This window comes from Astatotilapia calliptera, chromosome 22 (assembly GCF_964374335.1).
Source record: "Astatotilapia calliptera chromosome 22, fAstCal68.1, whole genome shotgun sequence".
NCBI lineage: Eukaryota > Metazoa > Chordata > Actinopteri > Cichliformes > Cichlidae > Astatotilapia > Astatotilapia calliptera.
Window position 1 is genome coordinate 10,861,302 of NC_137442.1, and position 23,699 is coordinate 10,885,000.

The following is a 23,699-nucleotide window of genomic DNA, read 5'->3' on the forward strand; positions in this document are numbered from 1 at the left end:
TCCTTACTGTTAGGTCAAACATACAGTAATGGTGTATTTTTTTAGCGTAAAGGATTAGAATTCCACTGCATCATGTTTTTTAACATTTGGGTTTGGCTTGCATTTTAAAGTAAGCTGACTAAAACTGCCTTTTCAGTCTTACATCTTTGTTAAACAAAAATCATAAAAGCGAAACATCGTTAAAAACAATCAATCCACATCTTCTGATCTCTGTAAATCTTGTGTTCACAGAGATGTATTGAGCCTTGGCATCACTTCCCTGGAGCACCAGAAGCTGATACTGGCTGCCATCCAGACTCTGAGAGCCCAGGTCATCCAAATGCACGGGCGTGGTGTGCAGGTCTAAACGGTCAACTCACCTAGTCTCGTGCTGCTGCAGATCCTTACATGTGTGCAGATGGATGATGGGGTGGAGGCGAGGAGAGAGAAAGAGAGAGCTCTTCCATACATAAAGATAGATGAGCTGATCTTTCAGCTAACTGCACTCATCTATTTACTCCTCCTTCCCACACTTCCTCATGCCTTCCTTTATTCCTTCCTTTCTCTTTTCAACAAGTCCCCCTTGAAGACTGCGATCAGTTGTGACATTGTGTTCATGTCATAACCGGGGGGGGATAGCAGAGGAGTGATGTCATGTGACTTTTTGTGACCTCTATCTGCACTTTGACCTTCAACGCCTGCGTTGGCTCCATCTTACTGGTTCTAGATCAGCGCATAAAGACAAATTAAAAATGTCTCTGTCTGAAGCCGAACTCTGATCTGTGGGAGAGACGCGCACAGCAATTTTGAACTACAGCTCGAAGACACGTGAACATTTGGGGTGAAATATCCCTTTACAACATAAATTCACTAAAACCAAGATATTCTCGATGAAGGGAACTATTTTATTGGCCTTGGGTCAAAACAATGCCTCAGAACTAGCACAGCTGATTTCACATCAACAGGAACTGATTTACTACGAAGATACAGAATCACATCAAGAACGGTCAAAGCTGATCTCATATCAGATGGTAAAGAAATACTCTAAAGAATAAACATGGCTGGAATGTAACTTGCGTTTTCAAAGCAGCAGGTTGGGAAGACCGTGCTATTCAGGTTAGTGAAGCCGGAGGTTGGATGGAGCCGCAAAGTGGCAGAATGAGAGGGGCGAGGATTCATTGTAGTGCTATATACGTTATCTAAAGTTTGCTCATGGCATGAACGGACTTAAGTAAAATATTTGTGTTGATATTATGCTCTTCTTTCAGCAGGGATATCAGCATTCATTTATCCTGTTTGGTACTACTGATGGTGAAACAATCGCTGCAGGATGAAATTGTAAAGCAAAGGGTTGAAAATGTGTTTTTGATTGTTCATGAATTTGTTGTACGTCGCTGTCTGTTTCGCTACTCCTAACTACGTTTGCTTTATTCCCTATATCTTTCTCTTCTTCTCCATGCTTTCTGTGTGCATTTAAAGCTTAAATCGTTCCCTTTAGTTTGCTGGATTTCATCTGGATAACACGATCCTCCTCTCCAAAGGCTCTCACTACAATGTTTATTACTCTGTATAGGACTCGGGCTATCTCTGGAAGGTGGTCTGATTTTAGATATTTATCCATATTTATTTATGTTTACAGACTGCAACACAGACCTCTCCAGAGAGGATGTTGGGATGGTTTATTTAAACTTAAGTATTTAAAAAATAATAATTTGAGCAAAGCAGTTGTCTTGTTTCGTTTTTGTTCCGTTGACTTATTTCGACTGTGAGTTTGTACCTGAACAAATTATTTTGTAAAGAGGAAGTGAGAGGAACACTGGAGGATTTTTACTGTCAGCACACAGTATCTGTGTATTTCTATACGCTGGATTTGCAACAGTTGATTTTAGGTTCATTACCGTTTAGATTTGCTGTATACACATTACAGTGTGTGTGTGTGTGTGTGTGTGTGTGTGTTGCAGTACGGATACAGTATTACAGAACATCAATGATATTTTTTTTTCCTTTTGGTTGCGATTGGATTGTCAGGTTTAAATTTATGTTGCTGTTAATATCATGCTCCATCAGACTATATGGTTACACTTTTTCCAGTTAACTCCCAGAATTCCCTGTGTACAGCAATCTGGCTTTTCCATTTGGTTGGGGAAGACATTTATCGGGGCATTACAGATTCACAGTAGAAGGTGCAAAAATTAATTGGAATAAAGTTAAGGATTTCAATTTGGTAAAAATGTCCCTCCTTTTGCTATAAAACACATCACACATATCCAAAAATACACCTTTAAAACAGACACACGAGACTACAAAACAGCCTGGACCTCTTCACCACGATGAATGAAACCGGAGATGTTTCCCGCCCTGTCCCCCAATATGTTGCTGTGACCATTAAGTATATGTTTAATATTGTATATATGTATTTGAAAATGCTAAATCTATTTTTATAATTTGTTTGAAGAACAATGTGTTGAATATAATATCTGCTCACTGTGTAAGGGTTTTATTTGTTTGACTTTAGGGCAATAGCCAAGAAACTCTGATGTTTGGAATATACAACTGGAAAAAAAAAAGTTTCTTTTGTTTTTGTTAGTTTTTAAATGATTTTTACCCGTTAGGAGAAAATCTGATGGCTGTTGCAATATTGAAATGTGTTATTAAAAAACTTCCAATACGAGCACATTTTTTTCCTCGTTGTCTTCCATGTCAGATGTTGAGGTTTAGATTGGATAGTCTTATCCCAGCTCATTTTATTATGGAGTTTTCTGTAAACACTAGAGACGACTGTGTGGGAAGATCTCAGTAAATCAGCAGTTTCTGGGATATTAAGAGTAGCCCGTCTGGCAACAACAACCGTGCCATGCTCAGAGTCACTTAATTCACCTTTGTACTTCAAACCAAGCATACTGTATACATACATACAGTGCAAACTAACCAGTTTAGACACACTAAACTGCCCAGTATTCTCATGCAACCCTTGATATCAGTTTGTTTCGCAATACAATTCATAAAAATATAACTCAGCAAAACATCATAGATGTGAAATTCTACAGTAAATGAGGGTGTTACATTTAAGATTCAAATTTCCAGTTTATCAAATTTCAATGTTGAGCAACCCTTACCTTTGAAAGTAATCTCTCGCCTTCTCACTCATTTGTTGTTTCAGCACTAGAATTGACACACCACATTATTGCCAAGCTTCAAATAGAGAGACTAGCTATCACTTCTCAAAAAGTAAAGCCGAGTCACTTAAACTGCTTTTAACCTCTCAAAGTTCACAATGCAACAAAAGGAAAATCGAAACCATATTCTCTCAGGTCAAGGCCGCAGCAGTGTCACTGCGTGTGACTACCACCTGCCCTCCAGCAAAGCCCTGGGATTTGTTTCAGTCGGCGTGCAAGAGCCTTCTCTTTCCACAAGATCTGCTATTGACCTATTGAGCAAATGGCACTAGGTTACCAGTTCAATGGCATCCTTTCCCTTCCTTCTCGTCTCAACTGTAACCTTAAGCCTAGCTCGATGCTTCATTATCAATACATGTTTTTGTGTCGTATTTAAGGTCGTGGCCCTTGCTGGGGAATGGAAAATAGACAGTCAAACTTCAAACAAGAAGAAAGAAAAAAACTTTACATGCAGATTGTTTTAATTTAAAAGTCAGTTGTGAAGTGTGTCCACCAGGTGGTGCTGTGTAGCAATGTTTGACCATCTTTAATTTCCTTTACGATACTTTAAGATTGTTTCCATAAATGTTATTTCTCATGTAAGAAAGAATTACTTCAGAATGAAGTAAAAAAAGGCCCTGAAAACACATTTATTTCTTTAACCTTCTCCAACCTTAAGGACATCTCGTACTTATTTGTTTACTCTTCTCTTATGAGGTTAATACCTCGTATCCACTTACAATAAACTTCAGCTTTTGGTTACATCCTCTAGCTATTTCTATTCCCAATTTTCTCTTGCACTTTCTCAGCATTACCACACCATGTCTGTGAAGTCTCTCTGAGGACTGAGGTTATATTACTTACTGCTTTATCATGTAACACCCACCTTTAGACCAGCACCGAGCGTATGGGAAATAATTGTAAATGCAAATTAACTCTGTGTAGGATTGCTGTAGGCAACTGTGTGGGTGTGCAGGGGGGAGTGTGGTGGAATGTGTTTCAGTGCCTGCATGCAAGGGTCAGCGTGTGCACAATACTGCATGCATGTGCATATTAACTGTGTGCAAATGTGCTGCCAGTGCGTTGAGAGTTCATCGGCATTCATTAGAGAATATGATCTTTTTATTTAGCTCATAAAGTTGCAGTACCAATCCATACCTTTTATATTAAAGTCTTATTGGAGCTGAGGATAGGAGTCTGAGATTGAATGAGTTTCATCTCTGAGCCATCGCTGACTGAAGCTTTGTAAACCTCCTACACAACCAAACATCACCTCCTCCGGATGCTGTCTCGCAGACCCGTGCTAAATGGATTTGAACTCCTGCTGCAATAACACGGGATTTGGATAATTCATTATTGGAGGCTTATCATAGCTTGCATTCAAGATGTTTTCCTCATCAAAACTCTTTTATAAGGCTGAAAAACAGAGCATAAGTGGTTGATTTAAAGAAATATTTTTCACATTTATGGACAAAATATGAAAAGAAAAAAACTTTTCAAGTATTGAAAGTTCTTCAAGTTCATAAATTCTAAGCAGACTTCTATATTTGGGCACAATAACAAAATATAGCAGAAGAGATATTTTGCTGGCTCTTATCTACATAATGTAAATTATGAAATCCTAATAGCCTTTGAGAGTTAACTCCTGCCTTCTCTGGGTCACAAGCTATCTTAGCAGCTTTACTCTTGCTAAATGAACCAAATAGCGGGCATAATCATCTGCTATCTTCTTTCTGTCCCCTTGCAATACAATATAATAAATGCTATTACTTTGAGTGTGATGCTTTAGTATGCAAACAACATACCCAACAGTACATCGCTTCGGTGGCAAAGGGGGAGTTGTGTTAGTCTGTGTTTTATCAGGCTTCTCACGGTTTGAGAGTAAATCTTCAATCAGATTTGCCTGTTTATTCACTGTAAATGAGACTGGGACAGGGAGTTGGACAGCAATTCTTCAGAGAGACTGATGAATATCATGTTTCAAAATTCAAAATGCAGATTGCACGATCTGAAAGCCATCACACCGACGCTCAAGTCAAGCATAAAGTTTATTTTGAATAACTTTATAAGTAATAGTGAATTGAAATACAGTTTTTGGTCCTCCTATGGCAGACTTTCTTTTCAAATTAAACTTCAGAAAGAAAAGCTGCATACTACTAGAAGAACTATAGTGCTGAGGAATGGGTACATCATGGTCATTTACCATTTAAAAAAAAAAAACATCATCTCAGGGATGACTCAGACACATGGTGCAGAGGCGAATGGATGAAGGGGCACGAAGAGGCCTAAGATGCTGCTGTGCCGATGTCTGCTACCGCAGTCCCTCTGAGGAGAGCTGTGGACGAGAATATGGCTCCTGTGGCGCGAGTATGAGTGTCTTGCAGAGGCTCTGCACCTGCTGTTATGTATACTTGCGTGCAAGCATTACACAGCCAGTGAGCCAAATGCTGTTTTGACAGAGAAATAGCTTATGAGAGTCTTCTGAGGTGGACAAACAGTTGCTGCATCTGCCTCGTGTTAGTGGTGCACAAAACATAATGAGACAGAGGACTGGGCAGAGAGATTGCTCAGCTGCTTCATTGTTCTGAGCCAGGGGAACAAAAATGGCCTTCTAGTTAACCTTCAACCTAGAAAAGTTGTTTGAGGTGTAAAAATGGAGCTTGGTTGTAAAGTGGCTGTGGTCCCACCGTGTCTTCACTAATTACAAGACAAGATAGTGGGGCTGATAACATGCATAACACTGTTTAAGGTAAAGCTAAGAGCAACAGTTTTCAGAGACAGCCTTTTGAAAGACATTTTGACTGTTGGCTCAAACTGTGATGCGCAGCACCATCGATATATCACACTGTGATGCCAAAGACAGGTCTTAGTTGTGTGACTCCTTTCAAAAGGCAGTTAACAAAGGATGCACAAAAACTGAAATCTCTTTAAGCCTTCATGACAAGATAAGACAGCAGCAGCATACAAGGCAATCATAGCTGGAGCTAGCTCTTTTGGTACGAATATTTGGAGGTCGGACAGCACTGGAGACAGATGGCGTGATATGGAGTCTGAGCCTCCCTACATGCACCAGTGCTGAAAATCAATACATTAACTTGGAGCACTTAACAGGCATAAACAGAAGTACTTCCCCTTGGGTACCATTTTTAGGGTAGCCTAACATCTACAGACACTCCCACTGATTCGCGTGCCCTGTCTAGCTGTGATAGCACGAACAGAGCTACCATGGTTTTTCTGTCAGCATATGTAATATGACTGGGAACAACCAGGGCGAGAGAAATCCACTCCTACTTTTGTGTGCTTTGAAAAAGGTTTTATTGGGAGAGAAGCTGTGCCAATCTGAATAAATCCTTGGGTAAGATGTCAACACCACTCTATGTGGTGCCTCTATGAATGGCCAGAGCTCTGTGCAGTCAAGCCACAGCGGGGAAGGGATGTCTGACCTGTGGCTCCTGATCATAAATGTCCCTGCCTAAGGGGCTGTGAGCAGGTGCCGAGTGCTCTGTCAGGACAGAAGTGTCTCTAAAATCTGCCAACTACTTAGTGATGGCCAAATGACTACAACATTGACAGAAAGAGCTGATCCAGCAGGGCTCACAGATGCAATGGGAACAGTGAAAGCAGCAAACAAGGGGCTCTCGATCGCTCATTATCAGACTTCAATGCGCCTAACTGGAAACAGAGCTAAGCCACTGGAATCTTGCCCATTGTCTTCTGGGATGTAGGGAACCCAAAAGTTAAAGTGGTCCAGCTCTGCTTGAAATATGGGACTACATAAGTTCAGCTGGCCTTCCCCATTATTTGGGACACCGTGACAGCTCATCAGCACATCTCCACTTAAGCGAGAGACGACAGAAGTACCAAGCCAGACCTGCTAGCTGGGGTCAATGTATGATCGGAGGGATACAGTCAGTGTGGCAGCAAGGCACAGATGGACACCGCTAGACATTTTTATGTTATTCATATCACTTGTGGACTGCTTGACTGCAGATACAAAAAACATGGTAGAGCACTAAAGCCACATGATTGCTATATACTGCATATGCAGACTTGAAGGGGCTCTGTAGGGAGAGCAAAGAAGATCTTCAGAAGTCCACATGCATGAGGTGAAAAACAACATCCACAGTTCTTAGCATAACCAATAACAACAACAATTAGTTGCAAAAATGAGTTGCAGTTGTATTTTTGGGTTTAATACTACTGGTTAAACATGCAATTTAAAGACATATTCAATTATGAGGAAATTATTCACACATCGGTGAAAAAAAAAGGATTCAGGTCAATCTCTCAGTACTATGGAGGTTATTCCCAGCCAGTCTTTTGCCAGTACGACAAACCTTTTAGTAAAAAAAAATGACTTTTGCAACTGAAAATCAAAGAACAAAAACTCATTTAACAAAAAAGAAAAAAAAGAGTCCAGAAATGTAAGAGGAGGAAATGCCAGAGAAATAGCAAAGGAAGCAAAAGGATTCAAAGAGGCACATGGGAAAGCAGACAACACCTCTGTAAAGACATTAGTGATTCCCAGCTGCGTGTTGAGAGCCCTCTCCCCTTCTTGTCCTCCCTCTATCCCTCACTCTCACCGCTCCGTGTGAAGATTAAAGCAAGCGGCATAAAGGGGAGAGCAGTCCACCTCTAAGCTAGTGTGAAGGGGAAACTTCCCCCAGCACAAAAGTTCTGCTCTCCGCTCTTTGCTGAAGCGTGCCGCAGCTCAAATCGGCTTTGAGAAATTAATCCCTGCATTATGGAGGGAGTAAAGTAAACAAATGGAGGACAGAGCAGGGACCTGCGAGTGTGTGAGACGGGGGGGAAAGGAGAGAAGCTGTGAGGCGATGAGGCATTTGTTTGTAAAAGCTTGCGTTTCTCCAGAGAAAATGAGATGTGAAGGCTGTGTGCGCTTGTACATGTGTGAATGTGAGTACAGTGAGAAGGAAGAGGGAGCTCAAGAGGTGACGGGTGGGTGAATGAGAGAAATGAAGCAGCAAAAGCTTGTCCGGTCCTGAGGGACACTCCTGAGAGAAGAGCATCACAGCCTCTTTGCTGCGTGATCTTAAACCCCTCACTCCGTCTCTCATATGTCCAGCTTATTACTGCCTTTGTCTTTCCTAGCTACATTCATCCACTTTGCCCCTGTGGCAGAGTCATTGTCTGCAAATCCTCCTCCTGCTGCCTTCTCTGCTCCCCCTCTCCTTTTCCCACCGTATCTCTCCACCGAGAGGTACTTAGATAAGGCCCAGGGTTCAGTCTGACGAAATCAGAACTTCCCACTGAGCCGAGATTAAACTCTGAGTGACCGAACAGACAACTTCGCTCACTCTCTGTGGTTAGCTGCCGGAGAGCTTCCATCTCTCTTTATGACAGTTTAAACACCCATATGTCTCACTACCCGCCGAGACTCGCATAAGTGCACTTTCAGTCAGTCTGCAGTTCTCTGTTGCCACTCACTGTCTCCGTCTATCATCGCTCTCCATCTCTCAACTTTTGTGCAAATACTTTAAAGGCTTCCACACATTTCTAGCACCTCCCTCTCCCCTTACAAGTTCATTACCATTTGTCCTCATGCTTGTGTATTGGTTTGTTTGTTTTTTTTACTGTGTTTAGAGATCCATCATGCCCGTCTTTATTCACCAGCAATTTGATCCAATCTCCAGCCAGAGTAATCAGCATAAAAATAAATAAATAAATAAATAAATAAATAAATAAATAAATAAATAAGTGATTTAGTGGATTTCATCTTGCTAGTTGTTTTTTCAATTTTTAATTCTACAAATCCTATCAAAAAAGCGGCTTAATGCACTGATACCCGACTAGCCTTTGACCAAGAGGCGTTAGAAGGGGTTGAAGTGAGCTTTTGCAGTCCCATACTGCTACTTGGTGGTAGATGAAAGAACTACACCATAAAGTAATAACTACTGAAAAGTGACAAAAAGCAACCCTTTAGATCAGGGGTGACTGAGAACAAAAGATGTGGGGCTTTTTAATTGTATTTTCTCAAGTTTTACAGCTTTTCCTACTGATGAAGACATTCCCACAGCTGTTCATATGCCACAGTGACACTTTTGCTATGATTTTGGTAACAGTACTTCTGTTGTTTTGGTAAAAAAAAAAAAAATTCCAATAATTGTAAAACATTATTTTTACACTATTGCACTTTTATTATAAAGTTATAGACTTTTGAGCTGCTCTTTCATTATGACTTACATGTCATTTCTCATTAGGTCTATTGTAGAAGACAATAAGATTTGACAGACACCATGGATTATAATGCAGTAAAGGTTTTATTGAAAATGCTTCCATCCAATTCAAGTCATTCACAAAGTTACAGTGTATGTTTAAAAAAGTCTGTGGACTTAATTTCTAAAATTTATTTCTTACACTTCTCTAATTCATTGCTTTAGTTGTAGCCGGACTTTGTTTAAACAGATGTATTCTTATTTTTATTCGAGAGTATGCATACCAAAGTATAAAAGTAGAAATGATTCATCCCTAAGAAAAGCCTCGACTGCTGAATATATGTTTTACTTCCCTTTTACTGTCATGTTCTCATCATTCCCTCCATTTAAGGCCTAGTGTCTCGGCGATAAAGGACATGATGTGCGTGTCCTCCAAGATGGCCTTGGCAGTAGGTTTCCCTGCACCGTGCCCACTACGGGTGTCCACCCTGACCATCAGAGGCTGACGCTGCACAGAGCTGCTGCCAACCCCATACTGCAAGGTAGCACAGAACTTCAGTGTGTGCAAAGGTACCACACGGTCGTCATGATCTGCTGTCAGAAGCAGGACAGCAGGGTAAGGAGGGCCTGAGTAAGGTAGGTGCGGCAAATTATGGAGAGGAGAATACCTGGAGAGAGGATGACAAAGATCAAAAGGAAGGAAAATGTGAGGGGAGTCTCTTAACAGAGAGAACAAAGATCATAAGAGATATTTGAAAACTTTCATTTGCTATTCAGTTGTTCGGCTGTGATCTTTCAGGTTATGCGGGCAAGTGCAGCACTGCGACTCGACTTTCAGATTACTGAAAACAAGACCTGACGTGAATTCACAACAACATGCAGAGATTCTTCAGTCGTGAGTCAGAATAAGGAACACACAAAAAGGGAGCTATCAGACGATCCATCTGTTGATTAACAAAAAACATCAAAAGCTTTATCAAAACAAAAATCCATCATTAAAACAAAAGTCTCCCTTAAAAAGCTTTTTTGGTGATAGACAAGAGAAAAAAAAAATCATGGAAAGCAAAAGTGCCATTTGGATGAGAACATGCAGTGAATCTCACTCAACCAACTTTACTGAAACCTGGTTCAAATTCAGACAACGCAGCTCGATGTTACCATTTACTGCCGTTTTCACACTTATACTCATATTTGTAATTCTAAAAATATTTAAACTAATCAAAGGAACAGTAATGATCACAATTATAGAAAGTGATACTTTAAACTTTGGTACATTTTACTTGGTTAGGTTGAGAGTTATCTATATACTTATTTTAATCTGTGTACCTGACTTTTCTTACTCTAACTTGCTCTGTATTGTGATATACAGTTTATTTCTGTTAATTTAAGGCTTTGCTGTGGACATGTGCTGTGGTTTTCAAAGTCTGTGTGGTCAAGAACAGTGTTAAGGTTTATCAGGCAGTAGGTCACCAAGACTTTTAGTGTCACGTTGCATTTAAAGACTTCAAAAGACATCAAAAGTCTTGCTGTAGCCATTTGAAGCATGGAAACGAAACAAAAACCATCATCGTCTCTGTATTCTGACATGTAATAATAATAATATGTACAAGTACACCTCACTTTCAGAAAAAAACTACTTTGGCACATTATATTAAGATGTCACTCAGCTTAAGTATTACATACTCAGAAGTAAGTTCTCCCAACCGACCGTAGATTTATTTATTTTTTGCTAGTTTTTAAATAATGCGATCAGTCATCGCAGTGGAGACATAAGTATGCGCGCGTACATACATATAAAACACCATCATGGATGTGTACTTTAGCTGTTTGTTCAGTGTGTGTTTTTCCATACTTGATGAGCCACTTGAACTGCTCCGGATCGTCAGAACAGCCGTAATCAGTTGTCCAAGCGTGGCCGATGGTGAATTTGTGGAATTTCAGCATATCCATAACGCCCACTTCAGCTACAACACAGCCAAACAGGTCTGGACGTTGAATCATGCATGCCGCTGTGTGTAGACCCAGAATTAGTACTGCACATTCTGTTTGCTTACAAACACACATGCATCTCAATTACTTCACACTGTAGGACACAGTCACTTCTAAATGGCTATTTACACACCAGGGAAGCAGGCATTAGTCGGGTTTGTGCGATGCCATATGGCAGCCAGCCTTTGGTAAATGATGTGACTAAGCACTGTCTAATGTGGTGTTTAATAGCGAAATTAATTGAAGCTAAGCAGCTAACTACTGTTAGATGAACTTGACATTAGCAATTATGACAAAGAAGTACTATAAAAGAACACGAAGCACTGATGTGGATGCAGCTGAGGCCAATATCATAGTGTTTTTGCCCCCCCCCCCCCCCCCCTTTTTTTGTGGCATTAGTAATAAATGTGAAAACATGAACCTGTACTGGACTGTTACGGGTCTCATGGGTTAAATCACAGAGAAGAGGGAGCTCATCTGGTAAATTGGGGAGGAAGTAGAGGTACAGTTCCATTGGCTAATTTCAGCTATAAAAATAACGAGCAAGGTTCACACAGCTTCCCAATCTGAACGTGCAGGCAGTGGACTGTTGCATAATGGTTTCCCAGGTATACTTTTAAAACTCCCTCTGGCCTTTTCAGCAGCTATCCCACTAAAAAACATAAAGCACAGACACACACAGTTGATCCTGTACTTACCCACTAGCAGCCCTCCATTAGAGGCTCCATTGATAGCAATGAGGCTTGCTTTAGTGTACTTCTCCTGGATCAGGTACTGTGCTGCACACTGGAAGTCATCAAAGCAGTTCTGCTTGTTCGCCAAACTGCCAGCTACAAACAATACACAGCAGAAGTAGTCGTGTCAATTCCGAAAAAAAAAAAAAAAAAAAACCCACACAATTACTTGCTTACATACTACTTATGTCCATGTCTTTTTGTACCTTTGTGCCAGGTGAGGCCATACTCGCCACCCCCTCTGATGTTAGCCACTGCTAGCACGCCTCCGAGGTGTTTCACAAAGAGCAGAGAGGCAACACTGACCACATACGAGAGAGAATAAAGACAGAAATGTTATAAGAGCACATTGTACTTAAAGAATACTGACTAGAAGTCTATAGAAAAAGCATTTAAAGATAAAGGTAGCGTTGGTCCCATCCCTGCCCCTGAAGAGCCAATCAACCCTCGAACTAGAAAATAATAAATAGACTGTATTGTTGCACTGCTGAATACACAACAGTTTCAATTATATGATGAGAAACATATCTCCCTATCGTAGTAAGTTCATTGTCCTTGCTAACTATATGCATAATATGCATTAGTATGCCATTAGTTCACTGTTCTGGTGACACTGATCGTGTCAGCACTCCAGATTGACTCTTTCATGAAGTTGTAAAGGATTATACAAAGTTACATGACAAGGACAAGTTTTTTAAGCTTCTTTTTGGAGATTTTTGATTATTCCTATTATATTTAATTAGTCATGCTGTTTTTATATCACTGACATTCAAGTTAGCACCGTTTCCCCATTCATTTAGAAAGTGGTGTCAAAATACTGCTAAAAAAACCAACACTTTCTTCTAGAAAGGCCTTCACAAAATCACAAGCTTATGCCACGTAACAAGCATGGTATTTAGAAAACAAAATGCAGAAGTAGTGTTATTGGCAGTATGACACTTAACTTCACAATGCGGTTTATTTAGATGTGACTGGCTTTACAACAGTACACATATCTAAGCAGTTTCTTTTTCATTAGCACTGAATACACAGAGCGTTTCTCAAGAAATACTAATGCATACATCCACACCCAGTCACTTACAGAGAATCCAACCTCATCAGTACTCTTTCCTCCAGAGATGAATCCAACCAGGTGTAATAAAAGCTCACTGATGGATGTAATATAGTCATAAAAATAAAAAAAATACAACCTCTTCAAATTCTAAGGTTTTCCTTATCAGGACATAATAAAATCATCTGGCCCTTAGGTTATAAAATTAGGTAAATGAACAACAACAAATGATATTACACCCTGCCATTATTTATCTAACAAAAGGTAAGGCCAAAATGCACATACAAAGACTTTCAAAATCACCTTTGGATGATTGATCTGTGTCTTCTAAGCAATCTCTGCTTTTCCATTCTCTTTCTAATTCTAATATCATGAGCCTTAATACATAATTGGCTAACTGAGGCCTTGCCGAGTCTGAAATTTAACTATGGAATTTTTATTGCAATTTCTCTGAACAATGTATGGCACGACCCTTCTGACCTCAAGAGCACCAGCAAATCTACATGAAGAAACCTGACTGAAATGCTGTGCCTGTATAGCCTCATATGCTAGGACCTTTTCGGAGTTGTGCGTAAATGAAATTCCTCAAACCTCAACGAACTGAAACAATGTTGTAAAGAAGAATGAGGCAAAATTCCTCCACAATGATGTGAGACACTGATAAACACTGATAAAGTCCTACAGAAAGGTTAGACTTCAAGTTGTTCCTGGTAAAAGTTGTTGTGCAAACTACTGAATCATAAAGCTTTCCACATAAAATTTCTGTATTTTGGCTTAATTTTTGTTAAATAGCAAATGACAAGACAGAATAATAGAAATCATGTCCAGATGGGCAAAAACCTTGAACTGAGAGGGTGTCTTGTCTTCTTATTAATTTAAAATCTCCAGCTTACAAAAAAGTTGAATTTTCACTGTTAAATTATGAATGAATGAATCAGGGTTCATTCAGTTTAAGAGCACTGGAATTATTTAGCAGGACCATCATTATGGGTTATTGTATTTAACCTTGTTTTTCCACTATTATAGTACCTACCATCATTGATCACACTGTTCTGAAGTACTAGGAAAAGTACATTAAAAGAAGACAGCTTTGACAGCAGAGTCATACTTACTTAAAGTATGGTTGTATGGAGTTCTCAAAGCCTCCATATCCATAAAGTAAAACAGGATTACTCTCATCTTTCTGAATGGCCTTAGCATGTACTAAGAACATAGGGATCTTGGTTCCATCTTTACTTGGATAGAACACCTGGTACGTAGAGAAAAATGCATTATTTGATCTGACATGTGTCAACCAACGGCTTCTTTTCTTTTTGATATATTATTTGTGACTTCCTCAACCATGGTGAACAGAATTCTGCTAATTCTGCATCGTGTGTATTCAAACAGTAGATGTGACAATTCATAACAACTATGCCTCAAAATGACAAATGTTTAGAAATCAATACAAATAAAGTAATGGGGACGTTTAGGCCTCAGAGACCCTAAATATGCAGACACGCTTCTTTAATACAACACCAAAGAGTACATCCATGTACTGTCACATGTAAAATGAGTGTGATATATATTAGCTCTGAAATGCCTATATTGAGTCCATGATCCACTGACGTGTTGAAATGCTTTGTATTCTGTAAGGAAGTGCTTTTAAATTCCACTCTCCCAGCTCCTGCTGTATATTAGTCAACATAGGTGACTTATAGTCAATAGAACAAGTCTTATAGTACACTGTGACTATAAAACTTTGAGTAAGAAACTTAATTTTTCAAGGGTTTCTAGACTCCTGCTATGCTGGGATTCTTCTTCGCAGGCCTAAAGACTCTTTTTTTTTTTTTTTTTTTTTTAGCTGCAGTCATTTTCTGTAGTCATTCAGCCCCCGTCCTTATTTAGTCCATCAATGGTTTCTTTTTTTTTCTAAACTTTTCACACTCCTCTAAGTTGAATGTACATTTCCTGTGTGAAGTTTCCCATTTCTGCTTTTTTTGTTGTTGTCTCTTATTATTACAGATAAGGTGCCAGAGTCAGTTCTTTGGTTCTTGTGTTGGCCATCTAGCACCGATTGCAAACTTAAAGGCTTTTATTTGTCTGGGCAATTCACAATTTACCACTGTCAGTAAGTCATTAACTTGTATTTGCATATCTCAAAAGAAGCATTAAAATAGCTCTTTGTATAAAATGATAAAGCGTGGGGTCATGTAAATAGCATGAAATAAAAGCTAGATCCCAAAGTCAAATTTCTAAAGCAGCAACATCATGACTCTGAATATTAAAAGTACTGTTAAAATACATAACATTACAGTATGTTCTACTGAAATTAAGCAGATGACCAGAAAGAGTGATATTACCTGTCTGGTCTCAATGTCTTCATTTTTGATACCCTTTACCTCCACCTCTCTGAAGACTTTGGGTTCTGGGTTTGGCTCACTCAGGTCACAGTGGTAAATGATACCTGGATACAGCAGAAATCAAAGTTAGACTTCCAGTGTGACTGGTTGCATTTAAATAGTTAAATATATGGTCATGTTATTAAGAAATTCTGATTATATCATGCAAATTAATTCCATTTCAAAAGACATGATCTGCAACTTTAGTAAAATAGGCTAATTATACGAGTATTTTATGTTGCAATTAATCCTCTGTTGTAATAACAATAGCAAACAGCTGCACATCAGAAAGCATTTAATCTGTTAAATACGTGCCTTGGTCACATACAGTTACTTTATTGAGTTTTTGGAGAAGTAATTGCAATAATATTTGTATATTCTTTTTTGCATGGAATAAGAAGTGTATTTTATGTGGTTCATATTCATGGAAAAACTCAAGTATATAAAAACTGGAATTGCCTGGTGTAGTAAAGGAGGTAAACTTGTAGAAGAACTCAGAGTGTTTCTTCTTGCAGCTCACTCCGGCCACAGTGCCCACATCCAGTGGCAGGTCTCTGACAAGCCGGCCTGTAGACAACTCGTATACTTGCAGGATATCCTTCACATCATGGACATAGTTGACCAACAGATGGTGCTGGTTCACACAAGACACAAAGCCTGCAGGAAAATAAAGGAGGAAGTAATGCAAAATGTCTTGGGGGGGGGGGGGGGGGGGGGGGGGGGGGTTGTCAAAAACAATGTATCCAAGCGCGGCACTGTATTTCTGTCTTTGTTTTCCTTTCTACATCACACTATTTATACTTCCTCCTCCTGTCGATTCCTGACAATGATCTCAGCAATAAGGAGTAATCCCATGATTACTCAAGTATAAGGCATAAACACTTTTCAACATGAATATATAAAAATAGTTTTTCAGTTAAGTTTTGTAATTAATGCATAACTACATGTGCAAAGGGCAGAATAACTGCAGGAATAAACTATAAATCCATGTTCTGTCCCTAATAAAGTCCCAACAGCCTACAGATGTTAAGATAGCTGTGGTAGTATCTACGTACATTATATGCGATAACTACAGTTCCATGCACGGCATTTTGTCCTTTTCAAGACAAACTGTTAAATGTTGAAACGGTGACTTTATATTTAATCCTAGCGCTATTATATTATACAAAGTACAAGGATCACAATTAGGCTACATTTGGGAGTGTTTTGGTAATAACAAAACTGTGATGTTGGGCATGTAGTTAAACTGGAATGCTACAGAGACCACAACGATTTATCAGCTTAGAAAATTACAGAGGAGAGCAGTCAGTTTTGTCTTGAACAGGTTGGTGAACCTGAGTGACTAGATACTATCAAATGAAACCATCAATCCTTTATGTGAATGGCATTTTTTGACACCATGGCAACAAGTGTGTGTTACTTTACCCAAGCAACACCAAGCAAAAAAAGCAATTTAAGAATATTTAAAGAAAAAAAAACAGAAACCAAGAAAAAAAAACCAATACCATTGCCAGTAATTACTTAGGAAATAACTTGCACTAGTAAAGAAAGTATTACTGGTTTCATTTAGTAACATTATTTAAAAAAAACCCTGAACAGTCAGTTTATGAAAATTTCATTGCTCTTAATAATACCTGAATTAGTTATAAAGTTTAACTCAATAGCTGCCAACAGTAACTGAAACATTATGTTGTTTAATACAACACTGTAAGCCCTTCATAAAATGTGATTTAAATTTCCTTTAACAATATAGAATTTACATTATTATTTTTATCAGTCCAGTATTGCCCAAGTTCAAATTTCAACTATGTTCCTCTTTTCTCTTTCTTTAACATGTGTAGTTTCCCAGTGTGCCAAGAGCTATACAGCCGTTTTTACCACAAGTAAAATGTTGTGACGTGTTGTTCGCACTTCTCAAAGGTAACATGGACATTTGTGTATGTTTCATTCATCTCCAAGTACAATTACGGTCATTCAAGTGACACGAACAAAGAAAAAAAAATTACAACACAAAGTGCTTATGGACCAAGTTTCACTTTTTGAGCAGAGTTCCCTCTGACGAAGGTTTTGAACCACAGACAGACATGCAAGTTCCCGATTGTTGTGGCTGGACCGTCATCGAAACATCAGGACAGAAATTCGGCTTAAAACTATTTTGCAAGATTTTAAGAGGTGAATTGTGGAAGTACAGTTCTATGAATAAACCCTTCACACATTTCTAAGGACTGTTTCAGATGCTGTCGTGCGTTTAGCAGCAAGTTTGCTTTTATTAACTCTCAGACACTGCATTGCAGATAGTTCTCCACAAAAGGAATGTACTAAGACTACATGCCACTACATAATTCATTCTCTATTACAGTATGTTTTAATGACATTTCCATTTTATCTCACCCAGGACATCTTTATCATGCTGTGGTATGAGGGTAGTCCAGTGCTGTCTGTCTGGTTTCTCGATGTCTATGTTGATGAGACAGTATCGAGGCGCATCCAAGTTGGAGCGGAAAGTAAACACAGTTCCCTCATTGGTAACATAAGAGTACTGAGCCTCAAAGTTGTCCACAAGTTTGACCCACGGCAGCAGACCTGCAGAAGTACATAAATAAAATGATATTTATCACTAGCAGTGAGTATTAGGAACTAGTATTAGCTTATAAACCCTCATTTGCAGTGGGTTGTAAAAAACAATAACAAGTTTTCATAGCAGGCTTGCAGTAGAAGGTTTCACAACTTCTGTGTGGGAGGATTTCTTTTCCTCAACTAAAAACAGGCCACATTTTGAATTTTGAAATCTCAACATTTACTTCACTAATGGTTGAGTCACAGGCATCAGTTCGTGTCTGCGTTGACACGTCTTAATGACAAAGCTGGCGTATTTTTCACAAAACTGCCCGGGCTACTTAGAAGCTATATATGTTGACACTGAGTCATGCTGCAGTCCATACTGCTTCATAAATACTTATCATGAAAGATGATTTGTTCATTTGGGGTGAATTGTAAAGAACTGACAGTTCTTTACAATTCAAATCATTTTTAATGTTCTTTGCATGCTACATACAAGTCTGAAACTTTTCACAAACTTTTTCATGCCACTTAAGACACTATCCTCCAACAAAATAACTCCCAATTTGTGGCAATTCACAAATTAATACAGGCTAATGAGGTAAAGCTGGGAGGAAACTAACTACCATGAACCTGAATTTACCTGTCATGGCCAGATCAGCATTTTGCACTGTGATGCAATAAGAATACCAAATATATACCTGTGATCTTACATCTCCATAACACACATGAGTTATTGCGTTTATGAGTATTTAACACAGACCTTTTATGCCATCGGGGAGCTGCTTTAGGTCGCAGTACCACAGCTGGTTGACAGGCTCACAGCCTTCAGTGATCGACAAAACAGCATATCTGCCGTCATCTGATATCTGGGAAGAGGATTATTTTTTAAAGTCAACACAGGGAGGGGAAAGAGAATTTGAGAAGCAGCTGACATGAAAATGCCAATGTAGGCTTTGCCATAAAAGTATAATCTTTGCTCTTAGAATCCCCTAAAAAGACGCACTCATATAAAACAGAGATAGCTGGGTCTTTAATCGTTTTAAAATACCAAAATGGACAAAAGATGCTATAATCCAATGCAATTTGCAATATTAGGTTCATGTAGTTTGCAGAAAACTAATTTAATTTTGGTAGCAATCAAATTCTTCTCTTTTCTGACAAGAGTGTCAACTCCTTAGAGTAAGCACTGCAATGGTCTAATGGGTTTCTTCCTTTTAAAACAGGAACGAACCATTAGCAGACCCCAACTCAATAAGGGTAACACATCTGCTCGAGCATGCCCGGGTAGGGCACTAATGATTCAAGAAAGCTATAGACTTACGGTCACTGCACTGTGCCACTTGGGATGGTCAGGGAACTCTGCTACCAGAATGTCTTCTGACTGGTTGGTGCCAATAACATGGTAGTAGAGCTTCTGATTCATGTTGCTGGTGGTCTCAGTGCCTTCAGCGAAATACAAAGTAGTTAAATACTAAATACGTTTCAAACTAGATTAGTTAAATGTGTTGTTTCTGTTTATTTGCACAATATCTCCTCCTAACCATCAGTTTTTCCTTCCTGGCGTGGGTAACAGTTATAAAAGATGCCCTTTGCATCATGAGTCCAGGCCAAGCAGCTGAATTTAACCCTTTCCAGAACGTCAGGCAGTGGGCTGAGGTCATCGGCCTTCATGAAATGCACCATTACCCAGTCTGAGCCACTGCTACTCAAACCATAAGCAAAAAATTCACACTCTTCTGACAGTCGCCCCACTAAATGGAGAAGGAGATGAAAGAGATTAGAAGTTAGCAGTGCGAATTTAGTATCATTCCATCTCTGTTGCCTGTATGTCTGTGATCGATAACAAGTCCTGCAATTTGGCTAACTTTTCAGTGCCACAGTTCCATCTTCAGAAAGCTTATTAGGATCAAAGAATACAGTTGCAGGTGCATCGAGAGAGTCCTGCACATACAGCACATCCTGGTTCTGAAGCCCTTTGTTGTGAGAGTAGAAATATCTGAAAAGGTGAGGTGAGGGAAAGCATTGTTGTGACTTAAGTCCTGCAATTCAAGCTTGTCGCTTTAAGTATAAATGCTAATAACCATTAATTAAAATTCAGCTATTACCTCTTCCCCCTTTTGTAAGGGCAACTGTACTTGGGATAATTATAGACCTCAGTCAGCCGCTGATGGAACTGTGCCCGGATGGCGCACTGCTCCAGGTACGGCATAGTGAGTTTATTCTGCTCTTCAACAAAGGCCTGCGTAACAAAAATGACATGACAAGGGATGAAATGCAGATGGTTTTTTTGGGTGAAGAACCAACAGTAGCATTCTTCAAAAATAAATAAATAAAAATCATCATGTACCATTGTTTCTGCACCATCAGGGTCTTCCAGCCATGCATAGGGATCACTGATTTTAGTTCCATGGTAATCATCCACCTGTTGCAAAGATGCACAGAGAAACTAAACATGAACAAACAGGAATAAGCCAGAACAAACATACAAACACATAAACAAAGAGCGCGTCTCATCTTTGGCATTCAAACCTGATTTTCTTGACAGAAAGGATTGTCTCATTTATACTTCCTTTGAAAAGCATTTTTCTCTGGAACTGCAGAGCATCATACTTCATAACTGTCAACTGTATCAGAAATTTTTGGCTCATCAACTTGATGCTTATCAGCACTGGAATTTGGATTACTACTCCAAGCACTTTTGATAGGCCGACCTTAATGCACCAGTGAGCAGACTGGAGTTACTGCAAGTTCTCTTAAACCACAAACACACACACATACGCATTTCCATAATGTGCCCATTTCCACTAATCCAAATAAAAATTAATGTTCCAGTAGTTTTCTGTCAATGAAAAACAACTATTAACGCTTCAAAGAAATAAGGCCCGTCACATTTTCCACTTCGACCTGAAAGCACAGCCCGTTGTCCACATCGCCTTTGACTTGTGGTGAAAAACTCATTTCAGTACCAGTTTATGGCACACATCAAGGACATTAGGTGGGGGGGAAAAAAACCCATTTCACCGTAGATTGGAATCATTTTATACAAATTTTCTATACAAATGTATATACTGAAATGCATTGTTAGTTATTTTTAGGCAGTTTTAATTTAACGTTACACAAGATACATGTGGCACACCAAGCTTTTAAAATAGTTTAGAGTATCATTGTGGTGGTATTATATATATTTCTTAACATCTACAGCAAACCCCTGGTCCAAATCTATGACAGGACATCGATACCAGGATACAAAACCACATTTTTCACTTCAGTCACAAGCCATCTCTTTTCTTGGCATCTCCCATTACACAACAGAGACATGTGGCATCAGATTGTTACATGGACTCTGTATGTGGGATGTACTCCCACTGACTGGCTCCTAAGAATTAAGAGGGAAATATGACCAAACTCTAAATGTGACATTGCAAAACAGCTCTTGTCCACAACCTACTCATATTTTATTTTAACAATACGAATTCACCACCAGTAGCCTGAGATCAACCAGTGTGAAATGTTTTACTTAGGATGGATGTTTCAAGTACAGCCATTTTTCACGTTCTCGAATGTCGTACTGTTAGTGCGAGACTCAAGTCTGGGAAAAATTTGCGTACAACAAAGAACTGGTTAATCCTCACCACATTAACATTTAGGCACCTTAGGCCCACTCTGCCCGTTTTTCTGTCTCTCCTTCTTTCAGCATGCCTTTCTTTCCATCTCTCTTTACTGAGTGTTGACTGAATGCAACCAAGCTAATGTCCTCCTGGAAAAACAGTCTGACTGGCTTTTTCACTACCTGCCTTCGTGCCTTCATGCCAGTTCAGATCGGGTAAAACACAGTAGTAAACCTACATCTCATAAACCTTAGAATGATCCCTGAGGCAGTGTGAGACATCCTAAGATTAGAGACAACCTTTACGTCGGCACAGGTATGGATCGGCTGGTCATTTTAAACATTTGTGGCTTATAGAATGGTAAATTTTCAAATAGTAGAGGGACCTGTCAGTTTTTATTTATACTCAAAAACCCACACGAAACAAATTTGCATCACATTCAGTTTAGCTTTGAACCATCAACGCATGCATGCATACATGTCTAGTCATGTATGCATGCATGCATGACTAGACATAGATGTCATAACTCACAATTCTAAAGAATAAACCTGAAACTTTTATAGCTGCAGTATTTTATTTATTTAGTCACAAGTAACTAAGCAATTTCCAAACATATTCAGCCACAGCGCTTCATCTAATTTTACTTGAGGCTGTCCGTTTTTGGCTACTGTCACCTCTGTTCATCTTTGCTAGTGCACCGTTCATCTGATAGATGTTATTTCATTTCGGACGTTTTCTTGCAACTGTACCAGGCCATGCATATCTCTTGGTGTTCTACCCCTGTACATACAGCCTATGTTCACTTGAGTTTAATGATTGAATGCCACTGCAAGTCAGCTGCATGCTCTGCAGGACGTACTTTGGCTTCACTTTTACTTTTAAGCACAATGAAGACATACTTCGGGCTGTAAATGCAGCTAGGGAAGCTGGGGACGTTTTGTGTGTCAAGAGAAGTAAACATTTGGTAGCGTTTGGCACGACCTTTCTTGTATTAAAGTATCATTAACTTAAATCGATATGGAATTATAATTGAGTGCAATGTGGCTTTAAAAGCAACGTTTGCATGATTCACTAAACATGCAACGCCACTTTGGTACTTGGAGCTAATATAATGACCATCATGAACAAGAACTAGTTTGTATTTGCCTTTATTTATTTGGCAGGGAGCGTGTACAAAAAAAAATAATTCTCCTAAGAGATGTGCAGATTTAGCCGATAGCTAATTTCCACCCACGGCCCCAGGCACGTTTTTTTTTTTCAATCACGTGGGCGTTACTTTACCTCCAATGCACCGGCTAATACGAGAAATGACAAATTAAAGCCACAGAATATTTCACTTTTCGGACTTTACACACAGTAAAGTTTTGTTTTTGCTTCCTCGAACATTGCCTTTCTGTCCCTCCGCGCATACGTGTATTTTCTCTTCCTGGTATCGCTTTTCCTGCTCGTGGGCTTACACCACAGCATTTCGTCGAATGAAAAACAGACCAAGAGAAAAAAGGAGAAAAAAAAAGCACGCCGCAGAACTTTGACACTGACCTTACTGTCGTCTCTTCGGGCTACCGGGTACTTAAACGCCATGGCGACGAGCTCGAGGGTGTCTGTCGTCTTTCTTCTGCGATGTTACTTGGGGCGCCTTTCTCTTCCTTTCTTTCTTTTTTAATCGTTTAACCGAATGCAGCCTCTCGAGTTAATCAATGGAGTTTGAAAGTGAAAGTGAAAGCATGACCCCCCTTCACCTATACCCTACTCTGGTTTGCGCAAAGGGCCTGATCTGCTTTTTGACGCAGGAAATGATGTGTCACACGGCATGTGGCAACACATGCACAGCTGTAGGCTACCGACGATCGCTGGCAAGTTGTACCAAACGTATTTGACTTGTTGCACGTCAACATGCGCAAAGGTATCCTAAGCAGAGAAAGGAACCTTTTCACAGAAATCTAGGGAAGACACGAATACAAATACAAATGAATAACTGTGATAAAAGCAGTGCTTCCTGCTATTTAGGATTCAAAAGTAATAATCACTAAACGCTCTATAAATGCATTTAATACAGTTAGGCTACTC

General features: G+C 39.4%; 2 protein-coding genes across 2 annotated transcripts in view; one reads left to right on the forward strand and one right to left on the reverse strand.

Annotated features, from left to right (window-relative positions):
• epha10 (EPH receptor A10) overlaps window positions 1-2,650 on the forward strand; it is a 161,711-nt gene extending 159,061 nt beyond the window's left edge. The window contains exon 18 of the mRNA XM_026156066.2: window positions 232-2,650. Coding sequence (XP_026011851.1) covers window positions 232-346 — 115 coding nt within the window. The 3' untranslated portion in view covers window positions 347-2,650. The remainder of the gene's footprint in view (window positions 1-231) is intronic.
• A 6,743-nt stretch (window positions 2,651-9,393) lies between these two features.
• On the reverse strand, window positions 9,394-23,507 carry LOC113015005 (prolyl endopeptidase). The gene is made up of 15 exons (XM_026156893.2): window positions 23,172-23,507; window positions 20,372-20,446; window positions 20,130-20,263; window positions 19,890-20,020; window positions 19,566-19,775; window positions 19,346-19,467; window positions 18,785-18,890; window positions 17,854-18,045; window positions 15,922-16,119; window positions 15,424-15,527; window positions 14,194-14,330; window positions 12,237-12,331; window positions 11,995-12,126; window positions 11,160-11,316; window positions 9,394-9,975 (listed from the first exon to the last, which is right to left on the reverse strand). Exons 1-15 carry the CDS (start codon window positions 23,211-23,213, stop codon window positions 9,681-9,683), a joined length of 2,130 nt encoding a protein of 709 aa, XP_026012678.2. The 5' UTR covers window positions 23,214-23,507; the 3' UTR covers window positions 9,394-9,680.
• Between the last annotated feature and the right edge of the window lie 192 nt (window positions 23,508-23,699).

Bases quoted from the DNA above. Each gene is read 5' to 3' on its own strand.
- LOC113015005 (XM_026156893.2), bottom strand. From the start codon at position 23,213: ATGGCGTTTAAGTACCCGGTAGCCCGAAGAGACGACAGTAAG. The intron at 20,447-23,171 runs GTCAGTGTCAAA...TCTTTGCAACAG, and splicing joins CCCGAAGAGACGACAGTAAG to GTGGATGATTACCATGGAAC. The intron at 9,976-11,159 runs GTATGGAAAAAC...TCCTCTCTCCAG, and splicing joins CAGTTCAAGTGGCTCATCAA to GTATTCTCCTCTCCATAATT.